Source organism: Manis javanica, chromosome X, assembly GCF_040802235.1.
Source record: "Manis javanica isolate MJ-LG chromosome X, MJ_LKY, whole genome shotgun sequence".
Classification (NCBI taxonomy): domain Eukaryota; kingdom Metazoa; phylum Chordata; class Mammalia; order Pholidota; family Manidae; genus Manis; species Manis javanica.
The window spans coordinates 58,354,475-58,376,078 of record NC_133174.1 but is presented as its reverse complement, the minus strand read 5'-3'; the positions used below and the strand labels follow the sequence as shown (position 1 = coordinate 58,376,078).

At 37.9% G+C, this 21,604-nt stretch overlaps 1 protein-coding gene across 1 annotated transcript in view; it reads left to right on the top strand.

The window, feature by feature from the left end:
• Positions 1–21,604, top strand: part of TEX11 (testis expressed 11) — a 391,628-nt gene that overhangs the window by 126,971 nt on the left and 243,053 nt on the right. The window contains exon 11 of the mRNA XM_073227602.1: positions 25–120. Coding sequence (XP_073083703.1) covers positions 25–120 — 96 coding nt within the window. The remainder of the gene's footprint in view (positions 1–24; positions 121–21,604) is intronic.

The following is a 21,604-nucleotide window of genomic DNA, read 5'->3' as shown; positions in this document are numbered from 1 at the left end:
CTTTTTTTCTATTTTTAATTATAGGCTAAAGTTCTACGGTTACTAGCCACCACTTATTTGGATTGGGACAACAGAGAATATCGTGATAAGGCTCTCAGCACTATAAACCTAGCAAACAAGGTATAAGAAGTTTTTACTTTTGAATATTAGCTTACTGAACTTTTCAAAATGTTAATTCACATTTTGAAATCCAGTTTAGACATTTGCTTCAGCATTCCTACCTTCTTAAAAAGCATCAGATTGTTATAGTCTCTTCTACAGTGTAGAAGGAAAAATAAAATATACTTCTCGGACATGACATATTTTTGGAAAATAATTTTTTGACATGAAACAGGGTTCTCTATGCTGTGAGTTTTTAAGATAGAGAAGAAATGATAATAGACAGACAATGGGATTTAGTTTTAAAAATATCAGTAGTTCACGTTCAGCTCATGATCATACATACACATGTATGTATGTATACATACCCACATCCACACTCCTGGACAAGAAACATTGATGGGCTGATGACCATTTACAAAGAGGTTCTATTAGGATCAATGTATTTTACCCAAAAAGGCAATTAAATATACTGATACAGTTTAGAAAGATTTTTTTCAACAACAATATTGGAAGCATTAAAATGAGTAATTCACTTAACCAGAATATTAAGTTGCCCAAACAGACCATTTTCTCAAATTATATTTTCCAGAAATTTATGTCATGTGCATGGGAGAATTTAATGCTGAAAAACTTCTTTACCACTAAATTATTTTAAAAGGTAAAGATATTAATAACGTGAATATTTTTCAAAACTTAGATCCCCTTTTTGGTATTTGCTAAGATGCAAGCCCTGATAAAAAACAGGGGGCCAAGAGAACTGAGATTGCATACTTGTTACATGGCTTCTTGCCAGCGCATCTCTTTGTTTACAGGATGTGGAAGTTGCAGTTTTTATAGCAATAATTGTTCACCTGCATTGCTCCTGACATATCACATTTAATAGCCTAATTTTTAATCCTTGATATAGCTGAATTGGGTACATCAGGATTTCAGTGACAATATGCAGTTTAAAAGGTTTATTTGGAAATAATATCAAACTCAGAAAAATTGCAAGAATAAGAATAGTACAAAGAACACCTGTATAAAGCTTCCATACAACAAAGGACACACCATCAGTAGAACAAAAAGGCATTCTACTGTATGGGACAATATATTCATAAAAAACATATCCAATAAGGGGTTGACATCCAAAATATACAAAGAGCTCACGCACATCAAGAAACAAAAAGGAAATAATCCAATTAAAAAATGGGCAGAGGATCTGAACAGATACTACGTCAAAGAAGAAATTCAGATGGCCAACAGGCACATAAAAAGGTGCTCCACATCGCTATTCATCAGAGAAAGGCAAATTAAAACCACAATGAGATATCACCTCACACCAGTTAAGATGGCCAATATCCAAAAAACAAACAACAACAAATGTTGACGAGGATGTGGAGAAAGGAGAACCTTCCTACACGGCTGGTGGGAGTGTAAATTAGTTCCACCTCTGTGGAAAGCAGTATGGAGGTTCCTCAAAAAACTCAAAATAGAAATACCATTTGACCTGGGAATTCCCCTCCTAGGGATCTAACCTTAGAATGCAGGAGCCAGTTTGAAAAAGACATATGCACCACTATATTTATTGCAGCACTATTTACAATAGCCAAGAAATGGAAGCAACCTAAGTGTCCATCAGTAGATGAATGGATAAAGAAGATATGGTATGTATACACAATGGAATATTATTCAGCAATAAGAAGAAAACACATCCTACCATTAGCAACAACATGGATGGAGCTAGATAGTATTATGCTCAGTGAAATAACCCAGAGAAAGATGAGTATCAAATCATTTCACTCATCTGTGGAGTATAAGAACAAGGAAAAAACTGAAGGAACAAAACAGCAGCTGACTCACAGAACCCAAGAATGGACAAACAGTTACCAAAGGGAACGTGACTGGGGAGAATGGGTGGGAAAGGAGGGATAAGGGGAAAAAGGAGCATTACAATTAGCACACACAGTGTGTGGGGGGGGGGAGGGCAGGGGGAAGGAAGTGTAGCACGGAAAAGACAAGTAGTGACTCTGTAGCATCTTAGTCCGCTGATGGACAGTGACTGTAATGGGGTATGTGGTGTGGACTTGATAATGGGTGGAATCTAGTAACCACAGTGTTGCTCAAGAAATTTATTTTTTTATTTTGTTATCATTAATGTACAATTACATGAAGAACATAATGTTTACTAGGGTCCCCCCTTCACCAAATCCCCCCCACAAACCCCATTACTGTCACTGTCCATCAGCGTAGTAAGATGTTGTAGAATCACTACTTGTCTTCTCTCTGTTGCACAGCCCTACCCATGCCCCGACCCACACACTTTACATGCTAATCGTAATACCCCCTTTTACCCTGCCCTCATCCCTCCCTTCCCTCCCATCCTCCCAAGTCCCTTTCCCTTTGGTGACTGTTAGTTCATTCTTGGGTTCTGTGATTCTGCTTCTGTTTTGTTCCTTCAGTTTTCCTTTGTTCTTATACTCCACAGATGAGTGAAATGATTTGATACTCATCTTTCTCTACCTGGCTTATTTCACTGAGCATAATACCCTCTAGCTCCATCCATGTTGTTGCAAATGGTAGGGTTTGTTTTCTTCTTATGGCTGAATAGTATTCCATTGTGTATATGTACCACATCTTCTTTATCCCTTCATCTACTGATGGACACTTAGGTTGCTTCCATTTCTTGGCTATTGTAAATAGTGCTGTGATAAACATAGGGGTTCATCTGTCTTTCAAACGGGGCTGCTGCATACTTAGGGTAAATTCCTAGAAGTGGAATTCCTGGGTCAAATGGTATTTCTATTTTGAGCATTTTGAGGAACCTCCATACTGCTTTCCACAATGGTTGAATTAATTTACATTCCCAACAGCAGTGTATGAGGGATCCTCTTTCTCCACAACCTCGCCAACATTTGTTGTTTGTCTTTTGGATGGTAGCCATCCTTACTGGTGTGAGGTGATATCTCATTGTGGTTTTAATTTGCATTTCTCTGATGACTAGCGATGTGGAGCATCTTTTCATGTGTCTGTTGGCTATCTGAATTTCTTCTTTGGAGAACTGTCTGTTCAGCTCCTCTGCCCATTTTTAGTTGTGTTATTGGCTTTTGGTTTGTTTAGGTGTGTGAGCTCTTTATATATTTTGGATGTCCAATCTTTATCAGATCTGTCATTTATGAATACATTCTCCCATGCTGTAGGATACCTTTTTGTTCTATTGATGGTGTTCTTTGCTGTATAGAAGCTTTTCTACTTGATGTAGTCCCTCTTGTTCATTTTTCTTTTTTTACCCTTACCTGGGGAGATATGTTCATGAAGAAGTCACTAATGTTTGTGTCCAAGAGATTTTTGCCTATGTTTTTTTCTAAGAGTTTTATGGTTTCATGACTTACATTCAGGTCTTTGATCCATTTTGAATTTACTTTTGTGTATGGGGTGAGACAGTGATCCCGTTTCATTCTCTTACATGTGGCTGTCCAGTTTTGCCAGCACCATCTGTTGAAGAGACTGTCATTTCCCCATAGTATGTCCATGGCTCCTTTATCATATATTAATTGACCATATATGTTTGGGTTAATGTCTGGAGTCTCTAATCTGTTCCAGTGGTCTGTGGCTCTGTTCTTGTGCCAGTACCAAATTGTCTTGATTACTGTGGCTTTGTAGTAGAGCTTGAAGTTGGGGAGTGAGATCCTCCCCACTTTATTCTTCCTTCTCAGGATTGCTTTGGCTATTCGGGGTCTTTGGTGTTTCCATATGAATTTTTGAACTAATTGTTCCAGTTCATTGAAGAATGTTGTTGGTAATTTTATAGGGATTGCATCATATCTGTATATTGCTTTTGGCAGGATGGCCATTTTGACAATATTAATTCTTCCTAGAAAAGAGCATAGGATGAGTTTCCATTCGCTAGTGTCCTCTTTAATTTCTCTTAAGAGTGCCTTACAGTTTTCAGGGTATGGGCCTTTCACTTTATTGGTTAGGTTTATTCCTAAGTATTTTATTCTTTCTCATGCAATTGTGATTGGAATTGTTTTCCTGATTTCCCTTTCTGTTGGTTCATTGTAAGTGTATAGGAAAGCCACAGATTTTTGTGTATTAATTTTGTATCCTGCAACTTTGCTATATTCCAATATCAGTTCTAGTAGTTTTGGGGTGGAGGCTTTAGGGTGTTTTATGTACAATATCGTGTAATCAGCAAATAGTGACAGTTTAACTTCTTCTTTACCAATTTGGATTCCTTGAATTTCTTTGGTTTGTCTAATTGCCATCGCTAGAACCTCCAGTACTATGCTGAATAACAGTGGGGAGAGTGGGCATCCCTGTCTTGTTCCCGAACTCAGTGGAAAAGCTTTCAGCTTCTTGCTCTTCAGTATGATATTGTCTGTGGGCTTATCATACATGGCCTTTATTATGTTGAGGTACTTGCACTCTATTCCCATTTTTCTGAGAGTTTTTATCATGAGTGGATGTTGAATTTTGTCAAATGCTTTTTCAGCATCTATGAAGATGATCATGTTGTTTTTGTCTTTCTTTTTGTTGATGTGGTGGATGATGTTGATGGATTATCGAATGTTGTGCCGCCCTTCCCTTCCCAGGATGAATCCCACTTGGTCATGGTGTATGATCCTTTTGATGTATTTTTGAATTCGGTTTGCTAATATTTTGTTGAGTATTTTTGCATAATACATTCATCAGGAATATTGGTCTGTTATTTTCATTTTTGGTGGAGTCTTTGCTTTGTTTTGGTATTAGGGAAATGTTGGCTTCTTAGAACGAGTTTGGGAGTATTCCCTCCTCTTCTATTTTTTGGAAAACATTAAGGAGAATGGGTATTATGTCTTCTCTTTATGTCTGATAAAATTCCGAGGTAAATCTATCTGGCCCTGGGATTTTGTTCCTGGGTAGTTTTTTGATTACTGCTTCAGTTTCTTTACTAGTAATTGGTTGGTTTAAATTTTCTGTTTTTCATTAGTCAGTCTTGGAAGGTTGTATTTTTCTAGGAAGTCCATTTCTTCTAGGTGTTCCAGCTTGTTAGCATATAGGTTTTAATAGTGTTCTCTAATAGTTCTTTGTATTTTTTTGGGTTCCGTCATGATTTTTCCTTTCTCGTTTCTGATTCTGTTGATGTGTGTTGTTTCTCTTTTTCTCTTAATAAGTCTGGCTAGAGGCTTATCTATTTTGTTTATTCTCTCAAAGAACCAGCTCTTGGTTTCATTGATTTTTTCTATTTTTTCATTCTTATCAATTTTATTTATTTATTGTCTAATCTTTATTATGTCCCTCCTTCTGCTGACCTTAGGTCTCATTTGTTCTTCTTTCTTCAATTTCGATAATTCTGACATTAGACTATTCATTTGGGATTGTTCTTCCTTCTTTAAATATGCGTGGATTGCTGTTATACTTTCCTCTTAAGACTGCTTTTGCTGCGTCCCACAGAAGTTGGGGCGTTTTGTTGTTGTTGTCATTTGTTTCCGTATATTGCTGGATCTCCATTTTAATTTGGTCATTGATACATTGATTATTTAGGAGCATGTTGTTAAGCTTCTATGTGTTTGTGAGCCTTTTTGCTTTCTTTGTACAATTTAGTTCTAGTTTTATTCCTTTGTGGTCTGAAAAGTTGGTTAGTAGAATTTCAGTCTTTTTGAATTTGCTGAGTCTGTTTTTGTGGCCCATTATGTGGTCTATTCTGGAGAAAGTTTATGTGCACTTGAGAAGAATGTGTATCCTGTTGCTTTTGGATGTAGAGTTCTATAGATGTCTAATAGGTTCATCTGTTCTAGTGTATTGTTCAGTGCCTCTGTGTCCTTACTTATTTTCTGTGCGTTGGATCTATCCTTTGGAGTGAGTGGTGCGTTGAAGTCTCCTAAAATGTATACATTGCATTCTATTTCCTCCTTGAGTTTTGTCAGTATTTGTTTCACATATATTGGTGCTCCTATATTGGGTGCATATATGTTTGTAATGGTTATAACCTTTTGTTGGACTTAGCCCTTTATCATTATGTAGTGTTCTTCTTTATCTCTTGTTCCTTTCTTTGTTTTGAAGTCTATTTTGTCTGATACTAGTATTACAACACCTGCTTTTTTCTCCCTATTGTTTTCATGAATTATCTTTTTCCATCCCTTGACTTTTAATATGTGCATGTCTGTGGGTTTGAGGTGAGTCTCTTGTAAGCAGCATATAGATGGGTCTTGCTTTTTTATCCATTCTATTACTCTGTGTCTTTTGATTGGTACATTCAGTCCATTTACATTTAGGGTGATTATTGAAAGATATGTACTTATTGCCATTGAAGACTTTAAGTTTGTGGTTTTCAAAGGTTCAAGATTAGCTTCTTTGGTATCTTTGTGCCTAACTTAACTCGCTTATTGAGCTATTATAGACATTGGTGAATCTTTGTTTCTCTCCCTTTTGTTCCTCCTCCTCCACTAATTATATGTTGGTTGTTTTATTCTGTGCTCTTTTGTGTTTTCTTTAACTGCTTTTGTGGGTAGTTGGTTTTATTTTTTGTTTTTAGTTACTATTTGTTTGGTCTGCTCTCTTTGCTGTGATTTTATTTTCTCTGGTGACATCTGTTTAGCCTTAGGAGTGCTCCCATCTAGAGCAGTCCCTCTAAAATACCCTGTAGAGGTGGTTTGTGGGAGGCAAATTCCCCCAACTTTTGCTTGTCTGGGAATTGTTTAATCCCTCCTTCATATTGAAATGGTAATCATGCTGGATACAGTATTCTTGGATCAAAGCCCTTCTGTTTCATTGCATTAAATATATCATGCCATTCTCTCCTGGCCTGTAAGGTGTCTGTTGAGATGTCTGATGATAGCCTGATGGGTTTTCCTTTGTAGATGACCTTTTTCCTCTCTCTAGCTGCCTTTAAAACTCTGTCCCTGTCTTTGATCTTTGCCATTTTAATTATTATGTGTATTGGTGTTGTCCTTCCTGTGTCCCTTCTGTTGGGAGTTCTGTGTACTTCCGTGGTCTGAGCAATTATTTCCTCCCCCAGTTTGGGGAAGTTTTCAGCAATTATTTCTTCAGAGACACTTTGTATCCCTTTTTCTCTCTCTTCTTCTCCTGGTACCCCTATAATGTGGATATTGTTCCTTTTGGATTGGTCACACAGTTCTCTTAATATTCTTTCATTCCTGGAGATTCTTTCTTCTCTCTCTGAATCAGCTTCTCTGCATTCCTGTTCTCTGATTTCTATTCTATTTACAGCCACTTGCACCTCATCCAGTCTGCTCTTAAGTCCTTCTAGAGATTGTTTCATTTCTGTAATCTCTCTCCGGACTTCATCCCTTTGCTCTTGCATATTACTCTGAAGATCCTTCAGCATGGTTATGACCTTTATTTTGAATTCTTTTTTGGGGAGATTGGCTAGGTCCTTCTCTCCTGGCCCTCTCTTAGGGGTTATGTGGACTAGTTTGGACTCGACTCAATTTTTCTGCCTTTTCATGATGATAGAGGTAGCTGTAGGCCAGTAGCACGTGTTTCAGCTGGGAGAACCAACTCCTTTCCTGCTTGCATGTCACCTTGCCCTTCTCCGCTGCGTGTGTCTGTTACCAGCACTCCTGGAGCATCTTCCAGGTTTATCCCCTTAGCTGTTGTGGGCAGGGTCTCTGTTAGAGTAGTGGAGGGCCCTGCAGGGAGTGGCAGGCGCACTGCGTGTGCTCTCCCGCAAAAGTGGCCACCCTGCCATGCATCTGTGTGCCAACAGTGGCCTTTGGGTCTGGCTTGGGCAGGTTTGTGCCTTGCTGAGTGGATGCTGGGGGTGCAGCTGCTCCTGGGCTCCTCCTCCTCTGCTGCCGTGGGCTCATGCGAGCCTCTCCCAGTCCCCTCTCGCACTGCCGCTGCCCGCGTGCTCCCGGGCCATTCCCGGGCTGCTCATTCACCACTGCTGTGGGCTCACCCAGGCCACTCCCAGCCCCCCTCTCAACTGCCCCCTTGGGCTCGTGTGCACCACTCTTTCACCACCAGTGTTGGCCCACGTGGACTGTTCCTGGGCCACTCAGGTGCTGCTCCCATGGGCTCACACAGGCAGCTCTGTTGCTGCCGCTGCTGCTTGCCCACATGGGCTGGCCCTGGGCCACTCAACTGCTGCCACCATGGGGCTGCGCCAGCTGTTCTGGGCCCCTCTGGCACCACCTTCCCTGGCACGCGCTGCTCCTCTCCCACTGCTGGACCTGTGTGTCGAGTCCGCGCCAGTTGGGGCAACGACTGGCAGGCTGCTTATAGGAATGAGGGGCTTCCGAGCTGCAGTGCCACCCATGGGGTTAGGTCGCCTAGAGTTCCCCAGATTCCCAGGTGTTGGGGTGTCTGTTTTGGGACTACTTCGTCCAGCTGTGAGGTCCCTGTCCCTTTAAGACTTGCAAAAAGCACTCCCTTTTCTTTTGTCTCAGGGGCACCAGTTACGGGGACCTGCCCCCAGGTTTTACATTTCTTTTTCTCTAATATCCAGCACCCCGTGCACTATGTGTCTGTGGTCCTGCTGTGGATTTCTAGAGCTGATTGTTTAGCAGTTCTGGGCTTTCACTCACTCCCCACTCTGACTTCTTTCTTCCCTCCAGGGTCTGGGATAGGGGGGCGTTCGGGTTCCGATGGCCCGTGGCTTATATCTTACCGCCTTCATGTGATACTGAGTTCTTGCAGATGTAGATGTAGTCTGACTGTTGTACTGTATCTACTGGTGTCTCTTTTAGGAATAGTTGTATTTGTTGTATTTTCAAAAATATGTATGTTTTTGGTAGAAGATTTCTGCTGAACTACTCATGCCACCACCTTGGCTCCTCTGTCACAGACATCTTTTAACATTTCTTATAATGCTGGTCTGCTGGTGATGACTTATTTCAACATTTGTGTTTGGAAATGTCTTAGTTTCAAATTCTTACTAAAGAACACTTTAGTTTGAAATAGTTATAGATGCACAGGAAGTTGCAAAAATACCACAAAGGAAAAAAGTTTATAAAAGCAATACTAGTTAGGATTCAGAAGAAAATTTATTGCCCCCCCATTGTAACAATAAGTACTATGTATATTTTACCAAATTTCCTCAAGTGATTACCCGCTATAATTATATTATCAAAAACAACAAATTATCATTGGTAGAGAATGTTTGTATAGTTGTCATTTTATCCCATGTGTAGATTTGTGTAACTACCACTGCAATAGATGCAGAATTATTTCACCCCGAATGTTTCCCTTAATGCTACCCCTTTATATTCACACCATTACTTGCTCTACCCCCATCATGTCTAAGCCCTTGCAAGCACTATTTTCTTCATCTCTGTAATTTTGTCATTCCAAGAATATTAAGTCGAATCATACGTTTTGTGATCTTCAGAGATTGGCTTTTTTCACTTAACATAATGTCCTTGAAATCCATCCAAGTTTTTGTTTGTATGAATAGTTGTTTTCATTCATTGCTCAGTAGTGCATGGCATGGATGGTATGAGTTTAACCATTCACCTATTGAAAGAAATATCGCTTGTTTTTAGGTTTTAGCTATTATAAAGCTGCTATAAATATTTATGTATAGGTTTTTGTGTGGACATAAGTTTTCATTTTCCTGTGATAAATACCTAGATGTGCAATTGTTGGGCTATTTAGGTTTTAATAAATTGCCAAAGTGTTTTCTAGAGTGGCTGCACCAATTTGCATTCCCACCAACAATGAATGAGAGTTACAGTTTCTCTACATTCTTGCTAGCATTTGGTATTGTAACTGTTTTTATATTTTAGCTGTTTATATTTTATATTTAGCTCACAATTTTGTGAGTTTATTCAAGCTTTCCAAATGGCTGCTTATGTTGAATACCTTTGTATGTGCGTCTCTTTCATGAAATGTCTCTTGTCCATTTTACAATTGGATTGTTTTACTTTTTAGTTTTAAGTTTGAGAATCCTTTATGTATTCTAGGTAAGAGTTCTTTGTCATATGTGTGGTTTGCAAATGTTTTCTCCCAGTTTGTAGTCTTTCTTTTCATAATCTTACAGGGTTAATTTTATAGCCCAAGATAAGTATATCTTGGTGAATATGGTGTGGAGAATTGAAATGATGTATTTTCAGCTCTTTTTGAGAGAAGTGTTCTCTAAATGTCTATTAGATCCTGTTGATTGATGGTATGCTGAGTTCTTCTGTATCTTTGCTGAGTTTTTCTGTAGTTATTGTAGGAATTTTTGAGGTAAGCGTACTGAGGTCTCTAACTTAAACTATGGATTTACCTATTTCCCCTTTTATTTCTATAAACTTTTACTTCAAATATGTTATAGCTCTTGTTTGGTGCATTCATATTTACAGCTGGTCTTTCTTCACGTACTGACTGTTTTATCGTTATATAATGCCCCTTTCTGTTTTTTTTTTTTGCTGTTCACTCTACCTCATATTAGTATAGCCATTCCTGCTTTCTTATTTTCAAATTTGCATAACATAGGATTTACCATCATAGTCATTTTTTTTCCTTTTTAAAAAATTTTTGGTATCATTAATCTACAATTACATGAGCAACATTATGCTTCCTAGACTACCCCAATCATCAAGTCCCCACCACATACCCCATTACAGTCACTGTCCATCAGCGTTGTAAGATGCTATAGAATCACTACTTGTCTTCTCTGTGTTGTACAACCCTCCCCACACCCCTGCTCCCACATTATGCCTGCTAATTGTAATGCCTCCTTTCCCCCCTTGTCTCTGCCTTCCTACCCATCCTCCCCTGTCCGTTTCCCTTTGGTACCTGTTAGTCCATTCTTGGGTTCTGTGATTCTCCTGCTCTGTAGTTCCATCAGTTTTTTTCTTTCACCTTATACTCCACATATGAGTGAAATCATTTGATACTTGTCTTTTTCCACCTGGCTTATATCACTGAGCATAATACCCTGTAGCTCCATCCATGTTGTTGCAAATGGTGGGATTTGCTTTCTTCTTATGGCTGAATAATATTCCATTGTGTATATGTACCACCTCTTCCTTATCCATTCATCTACTGATGGACACTTAGGTTGCTTCCATTTCTTGGCTATTGTAAACAGTACTGCAATAACATAGGAGTGTATATGTCTTTTTCAAACTGGGATGCTGCATTCTTATGGTTAATTCCTAGGAGGGGAATTTCTGGGTCAAATGGTATTTCTATTTTGAGTTTTTTGAGGAATCTCCATACTGCCTTCCACAAAGATTGAATTAATTTACATTTCCACCAGCAGTGTAAGAGGGTTCCCCTTTCTCCCCATCTTAGTCATTTTTAAGGGTAAAGTTCAGTGGCATTAAGTACATTAATATTTTATAACCATTACCACCGTTCATCTCCAAATCTCTTCATCTTTCAAACTGTAATCTCACACCCATTAAATAATAACTTCCCATTCCCCACTCCCTCCAGTTCCTGGCAGCCACCATTCTGCTTTTTGTTTGTATGAAATGTGACTGATATAGATATCTCAAAATGAAATCAAACAGTATTTTCATTTTTTGTGACTGGTATATTTCACATAGCAAAATGTCCTCACAGTTCATCCAGATTATAGCATGTGTTAAAATTTCCTTCCTTTTGAAGGTCAAATAATGTTCTGTTGTATGTATACACCACATTTTGTTTATCTATTTATCTGTTGATAGACACATGTGTTGTTTTCACCTTTGGCTAATGTGAATAATGCTGCTGTGAATATGGGTGTGCCCATATATGTTTGATACCCTGCTTTCATATTTTGGGTATAACCCCAGAAGTGGAATTGATAGATCATATGGTAGTTAGATTTTCAGTGTTTTTGAGGAACTATCATACTGTCTTTCATAGTGGCTGCACCATTTTACTTTTCTACCAACAGTTCACAAAGGTTCCATTTTCTCCATGTCCTTTACAACAATAGTTATTTCCTGTTTTTTTTTTTTTTGATATTAGGCATCCTAATGGCTGTGAGGTATTTTGTATTTGAATGATATTTTTTCAGGGCATAGAATTTAAAATGGACAACTTTATTTTCATTGAGAATTTTAAAGATGCTCTGTAATCTTCCTGTTGCATTGTTTCTGGTGAGAAATACAGATTCCTTATTTTTGTTCTTCTTTATGTAAAATGTCTTTTATATCTGATTTTTGGATTTTTCTCTTTATCATTAGTTTTGAGCAATTTGATGATGCATTTTGAAGTAATTTTCTTTGTTTCTTGTGCTTGGTGCTTTTTTAGCCATCTAGATATTTGGGATCAAGGTTTTCATTATGTTTGGAAAGTTCCAATATTTTTCTGTTTTGGGTTTTTGCAAGATGTGAGACGTTTTTTGGTATCATTAATATAAACTTACATGAACAACATTGTGGTTACTAGCTTCCCCCCATTATCAAATGCCCACTACACACGCCATTACAGTCACTGTCCATCAGCATAGTAAGATGCTATAGAATCACTACTTGTCTTCTCTGCACTATACTGCCTTCCCTGTGCCTGCCCCTGCATTATGTGGGCTAATAATAATGCCCCTTTTACCCCTTATCTGTCCCTTCTCACCCATCCTTCCCAGTCCCTTTCCCTTTGGGAACTGCTACTCCATTCTTGGATTCTGTGAGTCTGCTGCTGTTCTGTTCCTTCAGTTTTTTTCTTTGTTCTTATACTCCACAGATGAGTGAAATCATTTGATACTTGTCTTTCTCTGCCTGGCTTATTTCACTGAGCATAATACCCTCTAGCTGCGTCCATGTTGTTGCAAATGCTAGGATCTGTTTTCATCTTATTGCTCAATAATATTCCATTGTTTATATGTACCACATCTTCTTTATCCATTCATCCACTGTTGGACACTTAGGTTGCTTCCATTTCTTGGCTATTGTACAGAGTGCTGCCATAAATATAGGGATGCATATGTCTTTTCAAAGAGGGCTCCTGCATTCTTAGGGTAAATTCGTAGGAGTGGAATTCCTGGGTCATATGGTATTTCTATTTTGAGTTTTTTGAGGGACCTCCATACTGATTTCCACAAAGATTGAACTAATTTACATTCCCACCAGCCATGGAGGAGGGTTCCCATTTCTCCACAACCTACCCAACATTTGTTCTTGTTTGTCTTTTGGATGTTGGCCATCCTAACGGGTGTGAGGTGATATCTCATTGTGATTTCAATTTAAATTTCTCTGATGATTAACGATGTGGAGCATCTCTTCATGTGCCTGTTGGCCATCTGAATTTCTTCTTTGGAAAGAAGTGTCTGTTCAGATCCTCTGATCATTTTCTAATTGGATTATTTGCTTTTTGTTTGTTGAGGTGCATGAGCTCTTTATATATTTTGGATGTGAACCCCTTGTTGGATATGTCATTTATGAATATATTCTCCCATACTTTATGATGCCTTTTTGTTCTACTGATGGTGTCCTTTGCCATACAGAAGCTTTTCATTTTGATATTGTCCCACTTGTTCATTTTTCCATCTGTTTCCCTTGCCCGGGGAGATATGTTCATGAACAAGTTGCTCATGTGGACATTCAAGGGAGTTTTGCCTATATTATCTTCTAAGAGTATTATAGTTTCATGACTTACATTCAGGTCTTTGATCCATTTGGAGTTTACTTTTGTGTATGGAGTTAGAGATTAATCCAGTTTCATTCTCTTACATGCAGCTGTCCTGTTTTGCCAACACCAGCTGTTGAAGAGGCTGTCATTTCCCCACTGTATATCCATGTCTCCTTTATTGTATATTAATTGACCACATATGTTTGGGTTAATATCTGGACTCTCTATTCTGTTCCACTGGTCAGTGGGTCTGTTCTTGTGCCAGTACCAAATTGTCTTGATTACTGTGGCTTTCTAGTAGAGCTTGAAGTTGGGAAGCGAGATCCTTCCTACTTTACTCTTCCTTCTCAGTAGTGCTTTGACTATTCAGGGTCTTTTATGGTTCCATATGTATTTTAGAACTATTTGTTCCAGTTCATTGAAGAATGCTTTCGGTATTTTGATAGGGATTGCCTTGAATCTATAGATTGCTTTAGGCAGGTTTGTCATGTTAACAATATTAATTCTTCCTAGCCAAGAGCATAGGATGAATTTACATTTGTTAGTGTCCTCTTTAATTTCTTTTAAGAATGTCTTGTAGTTCTCAGGGTATAGGACTTTCACTTCCTTGGTTAGGTTTTTTCCTTGTTATTTTATTCTTTTTGATGCAATTGTGAATGGAATTGTTTTCCTGATTTCTCTTTCTGCTAGTGCATCACTGGTGTATAGGAATGAAACAGATTTGTGTATATTAATTTTATGTCCTGAAAGTTTGCTAAATTCAGATATTTGTTAGTATCTTTGGAGTGGATTCTTTCTGGTTTTTTAAGTACAATATTATGTCATCTGTAAACAGTGACAGTTTGACTTTTTCCTTACCAATCTGAGTGCCTTTTATTTCTTTGTGTTGTCTGATTGCCTTGGCTTGGACGTTCAGTACTATGGTGAATAAAAGCGAGGAGAGTGGGCCTCCTTGTCTTGTTCCCGATGTTAGAGGAAAAGCTTTTAGCTTCTCACTGTTAAGTATGATGTTGGCTGTGGGTTTCTCATATGTGGCTTTTATCATGTTGAGGTACTTGCCCTCTATATCCATTTTGTTGAGCGTTTTTATCACTAATGGATGTTGAATTTTGTTATATGCTTTGTCAGCATCTATGGAGATGACCATGTGGTTTTTGTCCTTTTTGTTGATGTGGTGGATGATGTTGATGGGTTTTCAAATGTTATACCATCCTTGCATCCCTGGAATGAATCCCAGTTGATCATGGTGTATGATCCTCTTGATTTATTGTTGAATTCAGTTTGCTAATATTTTGTTGAGTATTTTTGCATCTATGTTCATCAGGTATATTTGTCTGCAGTCTTCTTTTTTTGTTGTGTCTTTGCCTGGTTTTGGTATGAGAGTGATGTTGGCTTCATAGAATGAGTTTGGAAGTATTCCCTCTTCTTCTATTTTTTCAAAAACTTGAAGGAGAATTGGTATTATGTCTACTGTAAATGTCTGATTAAATTCAGTGGTGAATCTATCTGATCTGGGCTTTTGATCTTGGGTAGTGTTTGATTACCGATTCAATTTCATTGCTGGTAATTGGTCTGTTTAGATTTTCTGTTTCTTTCTTGGTCTGTCTTGGAAGGTTGTATTTTTCAAGAAAGTTGTCCATTCTAGGTTATCCAGTTTGTTAGCATGTAGATTTTCATAGTTTTCTCTAAACCCATTCGTTGGGTTTCTGTGGTGTCCATCATGATTTTTCATTTCTCATTTCTTATTCTGTGTATGTGTGTAGATTCTCTCATTTTTTTATTAAGTCTGGCTAGGGGTTTGTCTATTCTGTTTATTTTCTCGAAGAACCAGCTCTTGGTTTTTAAATATATTCTATTGTTTTATTCTTCTCTATTTTATTTATTTGTACTCTGATCTTTATTATGTCCCTAATTCTGCTGACCTTGGGTTTCATTTTTTCTTCTTTTTCCAGTTTCAATAATTGTGACGTTAGACTATTCATTTGGGATTGTCTTCCTTCTTTAAATATGCCTGGATTGCTCTATACTTCCCTCTGAGAACTGCCTTCACTGCATCCCACAGGAGTTGGGGCATTGTGCTGTTGTTTTCATTTGTCTCCAAATATTCCTTGATCTCTGTTTTAATGTGGTCATTGATTCATTGTTTATTTAGGAGCATGTTCTTAAGCCTCCATGTGTTTGTGAGCCTTTTGTTTTCTTTGTGCAATTTAGTTCTAGTTTTACACTCTTGTAAGCTTAGAAGTTGGCTGGTAGAACTTCAATGTTTTGAATTTACCGAAGCTCTTTTTGTTGCCTAGTATGTGGTCTATTCTGGAAAATGTTCAATGTGCTCTTGAAAAGAATGTGTATCCTTCTGCTTTTGGTGTACAGTTTTGTACATGTCTGTTAGGTCCATCTGTTCTAATGCCTCTCACTCCTTACGTATTGAAGTCTCCTAGAAAGAATGACTTACATTCTATTTCTCCATTTAATTCTGTTAATATCTGTTTCACATCTATAGGTGCTCCTGTGTTGGATACATAGATATTAATAATGGTTATATCCTCTTGTTGGATTGACACCTTTATCATTATGTAATGTCCTTCTTTGTTGTCACTTTCCTTGTTTTGAAGTCTATTTTGTCTGATACAAGTACTGCAACTCCTGCTTTTTTCTCCCTATTATTTGTATGAAATATTTTTCCATCCCTTCATCTTTAGTCTCTGTATGTCTTTGGGTTTGAAGTGAGTGTCTTATAGCAGCATATAGTTGGGTCTTGTTTTTTTCTCCATTCTGTGAATCTATCTCTTTTGATTGGTAGATTCAGTCCATTTACATTTAGGGTGATTATCAATAGGTATGTACTTATTGCCATTGTAGGCTTTAGATTTGTGATTACCAGATGTTCATGGTTAACTTCCTTACTCTCCAAGAGCCTAAGTTAACTCACTTAGTATGGTATTATAAGCACAATCTAAAGGTTCTTTTTCTCCCCCTCCTTTTATTCCTCCTCCATTCTTTATACATTAGGTATCATATTCTGTACTCTTTCTCTATCTCTTTTTATTACCTCTGATGACAGGTATTTATCATTACGAACATTTCCATCTACAGCATTACCTCTAAAATACACGGTAGAGGCTTTTCTTTTACTTTTTTTCATTTAATTATTAATCTACAATTACATGAAGAACATTATGTTTACTAGGCTCTCCCCTACCCAAAGTCCCCCCCACAAACCCCATTACAGTCGCTGTCCATCACCATAGTAAGATGTTGTAGAATCACTACTTGTGTTCTCTGTGTAACACAGCACTCCCCATGCCCCCCCCCACATTATATATGCTAATCATAATACCACCTTTCTTCTTCCCCACCCTTATGCCTCCCTACCCTCCCATTCTCCCCAGTCTCTTTCCCTTTGGTAACTGTTAGTCCATTCTTGGGTTCTGTGATTCTGTTCCTGTTTTGTTCCTTCAGATTTTCCTTTGTTCTTATACTCCACAGATGAGTGAAACCATTTGGTATTTGTCTTTCTCTGCTTGACTTATTTCACTGAGCATAATACCATCTAGCTCCATCCATGTTTTTGCAAATTGTAGGATTCACTTTCTTCTTACGGCTGAATAATATTCCATTGTGTATATTTATCACATCTTCTTTATCCATTCATCTACTGATGGACACTTAGGTTGCTTCCATTTCTTGGCTATTGTAAATAGTGCTGTGATAAACATATGGGTGCATCTGTCTTTTTCAAACTGGAGTGCTGCATTCTTAGGGTAAATTCCTATAAGTGGAATTCCTGGGTCAAATGGTAAGTCTATTTTGAGGAACCTCCATACTGCTTTCCACAATGGTTGAACTAATTTACATTCCCATCAGCAGTGTTGGAGGGTTCCCCTTTCTCCATAACCTCACCAACATTTGTTGTTGTTTGTCTTTTGGATGGTAGTCATCCTTACTGGTGTGAGGTGATATCTCATTGTGGTTTTAATTTGCATTTCTCTGATAACTAGCAATGTGGAGCATCTTTTAATGTGTCTGTTAGCCATCTGAATTTCTTCTTTGGAGAACTGTCTGTTCAGCTCCTCTGCCCATACTTTTAATTAGATTATTTGCTTTTGCTTGTTGAGGTGTGTGAGCTCTTTATATATTTTGCATGTCAACCCTTTATTGGATCTGTCATACTATAGGGTACCTTTTTGTTCTATTGATGGTGTCCTTTGCTGTACAGAAGCTTTTCAGCTTGATTCAGTCCCACTTGGTCATTTTTGCCTTTGTTTCCCTTCCCCAGGGAGATGTGTTCATGAAGAAGTTGCACATGTTTATGTCCAAGAGGGTTTTGCCTATGTTTTTTTCTAAGAGTTTTATTTTTTCATGACTTACATTCAGGTCTTTGATCCATTTTGAATTTACTTTTGTGTATGGGGTTAGACAGTGATCCAGTTTCATTCTCTTACATGTAGCTGTCCAGTTTTGCCACCACCATCTCTTGAAGAGACTGTCATTTCCCCATTGTACATCCATGGTTCCTTTATAGAATATTAATTGACCATATATGTTTGGGATAATGTCTGGAGTCTCTTATCTGTTCCACTGGTCTGTGGCTCTGTTCTTGTGCCAGTACCAAATTGTCTTGATTACTATGTCTTTGTAGTAGAGCTTGAAGTTGGGGAGTGACATCCCCCCTACTTTATTCTTCTTTCTCCAGATTGCTTTGGCTGTTTGGGGTCTTTGGTGTTTCCATATGAATTTTTGAACTATTTGTTCCAGTTTGTTGAAGAATGTTGTTGGTAATTTGTTAGGGATTGTATCAAATCTGTATATTGCTTTGGGCAGGATGGCCATTTTGATGATATTAATTCTTCCTAGCCAAGAGCATGGGATGAGTTTCCATTTGTTACTGTTCTCTTTATTTTCTCTTAAGCGTGTCTTATAGTTTTCAGGGTATAAGTCTTTCACTTCTTTGTTTAGGTTTATTCCTAGGTATTTTATTCTTTTTGATGCAGTTGTGAATGGAATTGTTTTCCTGATTTCTCTTTCTATTTGTTCATTGTTAGTGTATAGGAAAGCCACAGATTTCTTTGTGTTAATTTTGTATCCTGCAGCTTTGCTGAATTCCGATATTAGTTCTAGTACTTTTGGGGTGGAGTCTTTAGTGTCTTTTATGTACAATATCATGTTATCTGCAAACAATGACAGTTTAACTTCTTCTTTACCAATCTTGTTTCCTTGTATTTCTTTGTTTTGTCTAATTGCCATGGCTAGGACCTCCAGTACTATGTTAAATAACACTGGGGAGAGTTGGCATCCCTGTCTTGTTCCCAATCTCAGAGGAAAAGCTTTCAGCTTCTCACTGTTCAGTATGATGTTGGCTGTGGGTTTATCTTATATGGCCTTTATTATGTTGATATACTTGCCCTCTATACCCATTTTTCTGAGAGTTTTTATCATGAGTGGATGTTGAATTTTGTGGAATGCTTTTTCAGCATCTATGGAGATGATCATGTGGTTTTTCTCTTTTTATTTGTTTATGTGGTTGATGATGTTGATGGATTTTCGAATATTTTAATATCCTTGCATCCCTGGGATGAATCCCACTTGGTCGTGGTGTATGATCCCTTTTTTTTCGGTATCATTAATCTCCAGTTACATGAGGAACATTATGTTTACTACGCTCCCCCATTCACCAAGTCCCCCCCACATACCCCTTCACAGTCACTGTCCATCAGCGTAGTAAGATGCTGTAAAATCACTACTTGTCTTCTCTGTCTTGTACAGCCCTCCCCATGCCCCTCACACACTATACATGCTAGTCATAATTCCCCCTTTCTTTTCCCCTCCCTCGTGCCTCCCTTCCCACCCATCCTCCCCAGTCCATTTCCCTTTCGTAACTATTAGTCCATTCTTGGGTTCTGTGATACTGCCGGTGTTTTGTTTGTTCAGTTTTCCTTTGTTCTTATACTCCACATATGAGTGAAATCATTTGGTACTTGTCTTTCTCCGCTTGGCTTATTTCACTGAGCATAATACCCTGTAGGCTTATGATCGTTTTGATATACTTTTGAATTTGGTTTGTTAATATTTTATTGAGTATTTTTGCATCTACGTTCATCATGGATATTGGTCTATAACTTTCTTTTTTGGTGAGGTCTTTGCCTGGTTTTGTTGTTAGGGTGATGTTGGCTTCATAGAATGAGTTTGGGAGTATTCCCTCCTCTTCTATTTTTTGGAAAACTTAAAGGGAATTGGTATTATATCTTCTCTGTATGTCTGATTATATTCCATGGTAAATCCATCTCCCCCATTGTTTTTTTTTTTTCTCTGGTAGTTTTTTGATTACTGCTTCAATTTCTTTGCTGGTCATTGGTTTGTTTAGTTTTTGTGTTTTTTCTTTGGTCAGTCTTGGAAGATCATATTTTTCTAGGAAGTTGTCCTTTTCTCCTAGGTTTTCCAGTTTCTTAGCCTATAGGTTTTCATTGTATTCTCTAATAATTCTTTGTATTCCTGTTTGGTCCGTCGTGATGTTTCCTTTCTCGTTTCTTATTCTGTTGATGTGTGTTGATTCTCTTTTTCTCTTAATAAGTCTGGCTAGAGGCTTATCTACTTTGTTTATTTTCTCGACGAACCAGCTATTGGTTTCATTGATTTTTTCTATTGTTTTATTCTTCTCAATTTTATTTATTTCTTCTCTGATCTTTATTATGTCCCTCCTTCTGGTGACTTAAGGCCTCATTTGTTCTTTTTCCAATTTTGATAATTGTTTTGTTAGACTATTCATTTAGGTTTGTTCTTCCTTCTTTAAATATGCCTGGATTGCTATATACTTTCCTCTTAAGACTGCTTTCGCTGTGTCCCACAGAAGTTGGGGCTTTGTGTTGTCATTTATTTCCACATATTGCTGGATCTCCATTTTAATTTGGTCATTGATCCACTGACTATTTGGAAGCGTGTTGTTAAGCTTGCACGTGTTTGAATCTTTTTGCTTTCTTTGTACAATTTATGTCTAGTTTTATACCTTTGTGGTCTGAAAAGTTGATTGGTAGAATTTCAGTATTTCTGAATTTAGTGAGGCTCTTTTTGTGGCCTGGTATGTGATCTATTCTGGAGAATGTTTCATGTGCACTTGAGAATAATGTGTATCCTGTTGCTTTTGGGTGTAGAGTTCTATAGATGTCTTTTAGGTCCATCTTTTCTAGTGTGTTGTTCAGTGCCTCTGTGTCCTTACTTATTTTCTGTCTGGTGGATCAGTCCTTTGGAGTGAACGGTGTGTTGAAGACTCCTGAAATGAATGCATTCTGTTCTATTTCCTCCTTTAGTTCTGTTAGTATTTGTTTCACATATGCTGTTGCTCCTGTGTTGGGTGCATATATATTTATATTGGTTATATCCTCTTTTTGGACTGAGCCCTTTATCATTATGTAGTTTCCTTCTTTATCTCTTGTTACTTACTTTTTTTTGAACTCTATTTTGTCTGATACTAGTACTGCAACACCTGCTTTTTTCTCCCTATTGTTTCTATGAAATATCTTTTTCCATCCCTTGACTTTTAGTCTGTGCATGTCTTTGAGTTTTAGGTGAGTCTCTTGTAAGCAGCATATAGATGGGTCTTGTTTTTTAATCCATTCAGTGACTCTGTATCTTTTGATTGGTGCATTCAGTCCATTTACATTTAGGGTGATTATCGATAGCTATGTACTTATTGCCATTTCAGGCTTTAGATGCGTGGTTATCAAAGGTTCCAGGTTACTTTCCTTACTATCTAAGAGTCTAACTTAACTCACTTAGTATGCTGTTACAAACACAATCTAAAGGTTCTTTTCTATTTATCCTCCTTTTTCTTCCTCTTTCATTCTTTATATATTGTTTGTCAAATTCTGTACTTTTTGTCTATCCCTTGATTAACTGTGGGGATCGTCAATTTAATTTTGCATTTGCCTCACAATCAGCTGCTCCACCCTCCCTTCCATGGTTTTACTACCTCTGGTTTCAGCTATCCAACCCTAGGAACACTTCCATCTATAGAGGTCCCTCCAAAACAGACTGCACG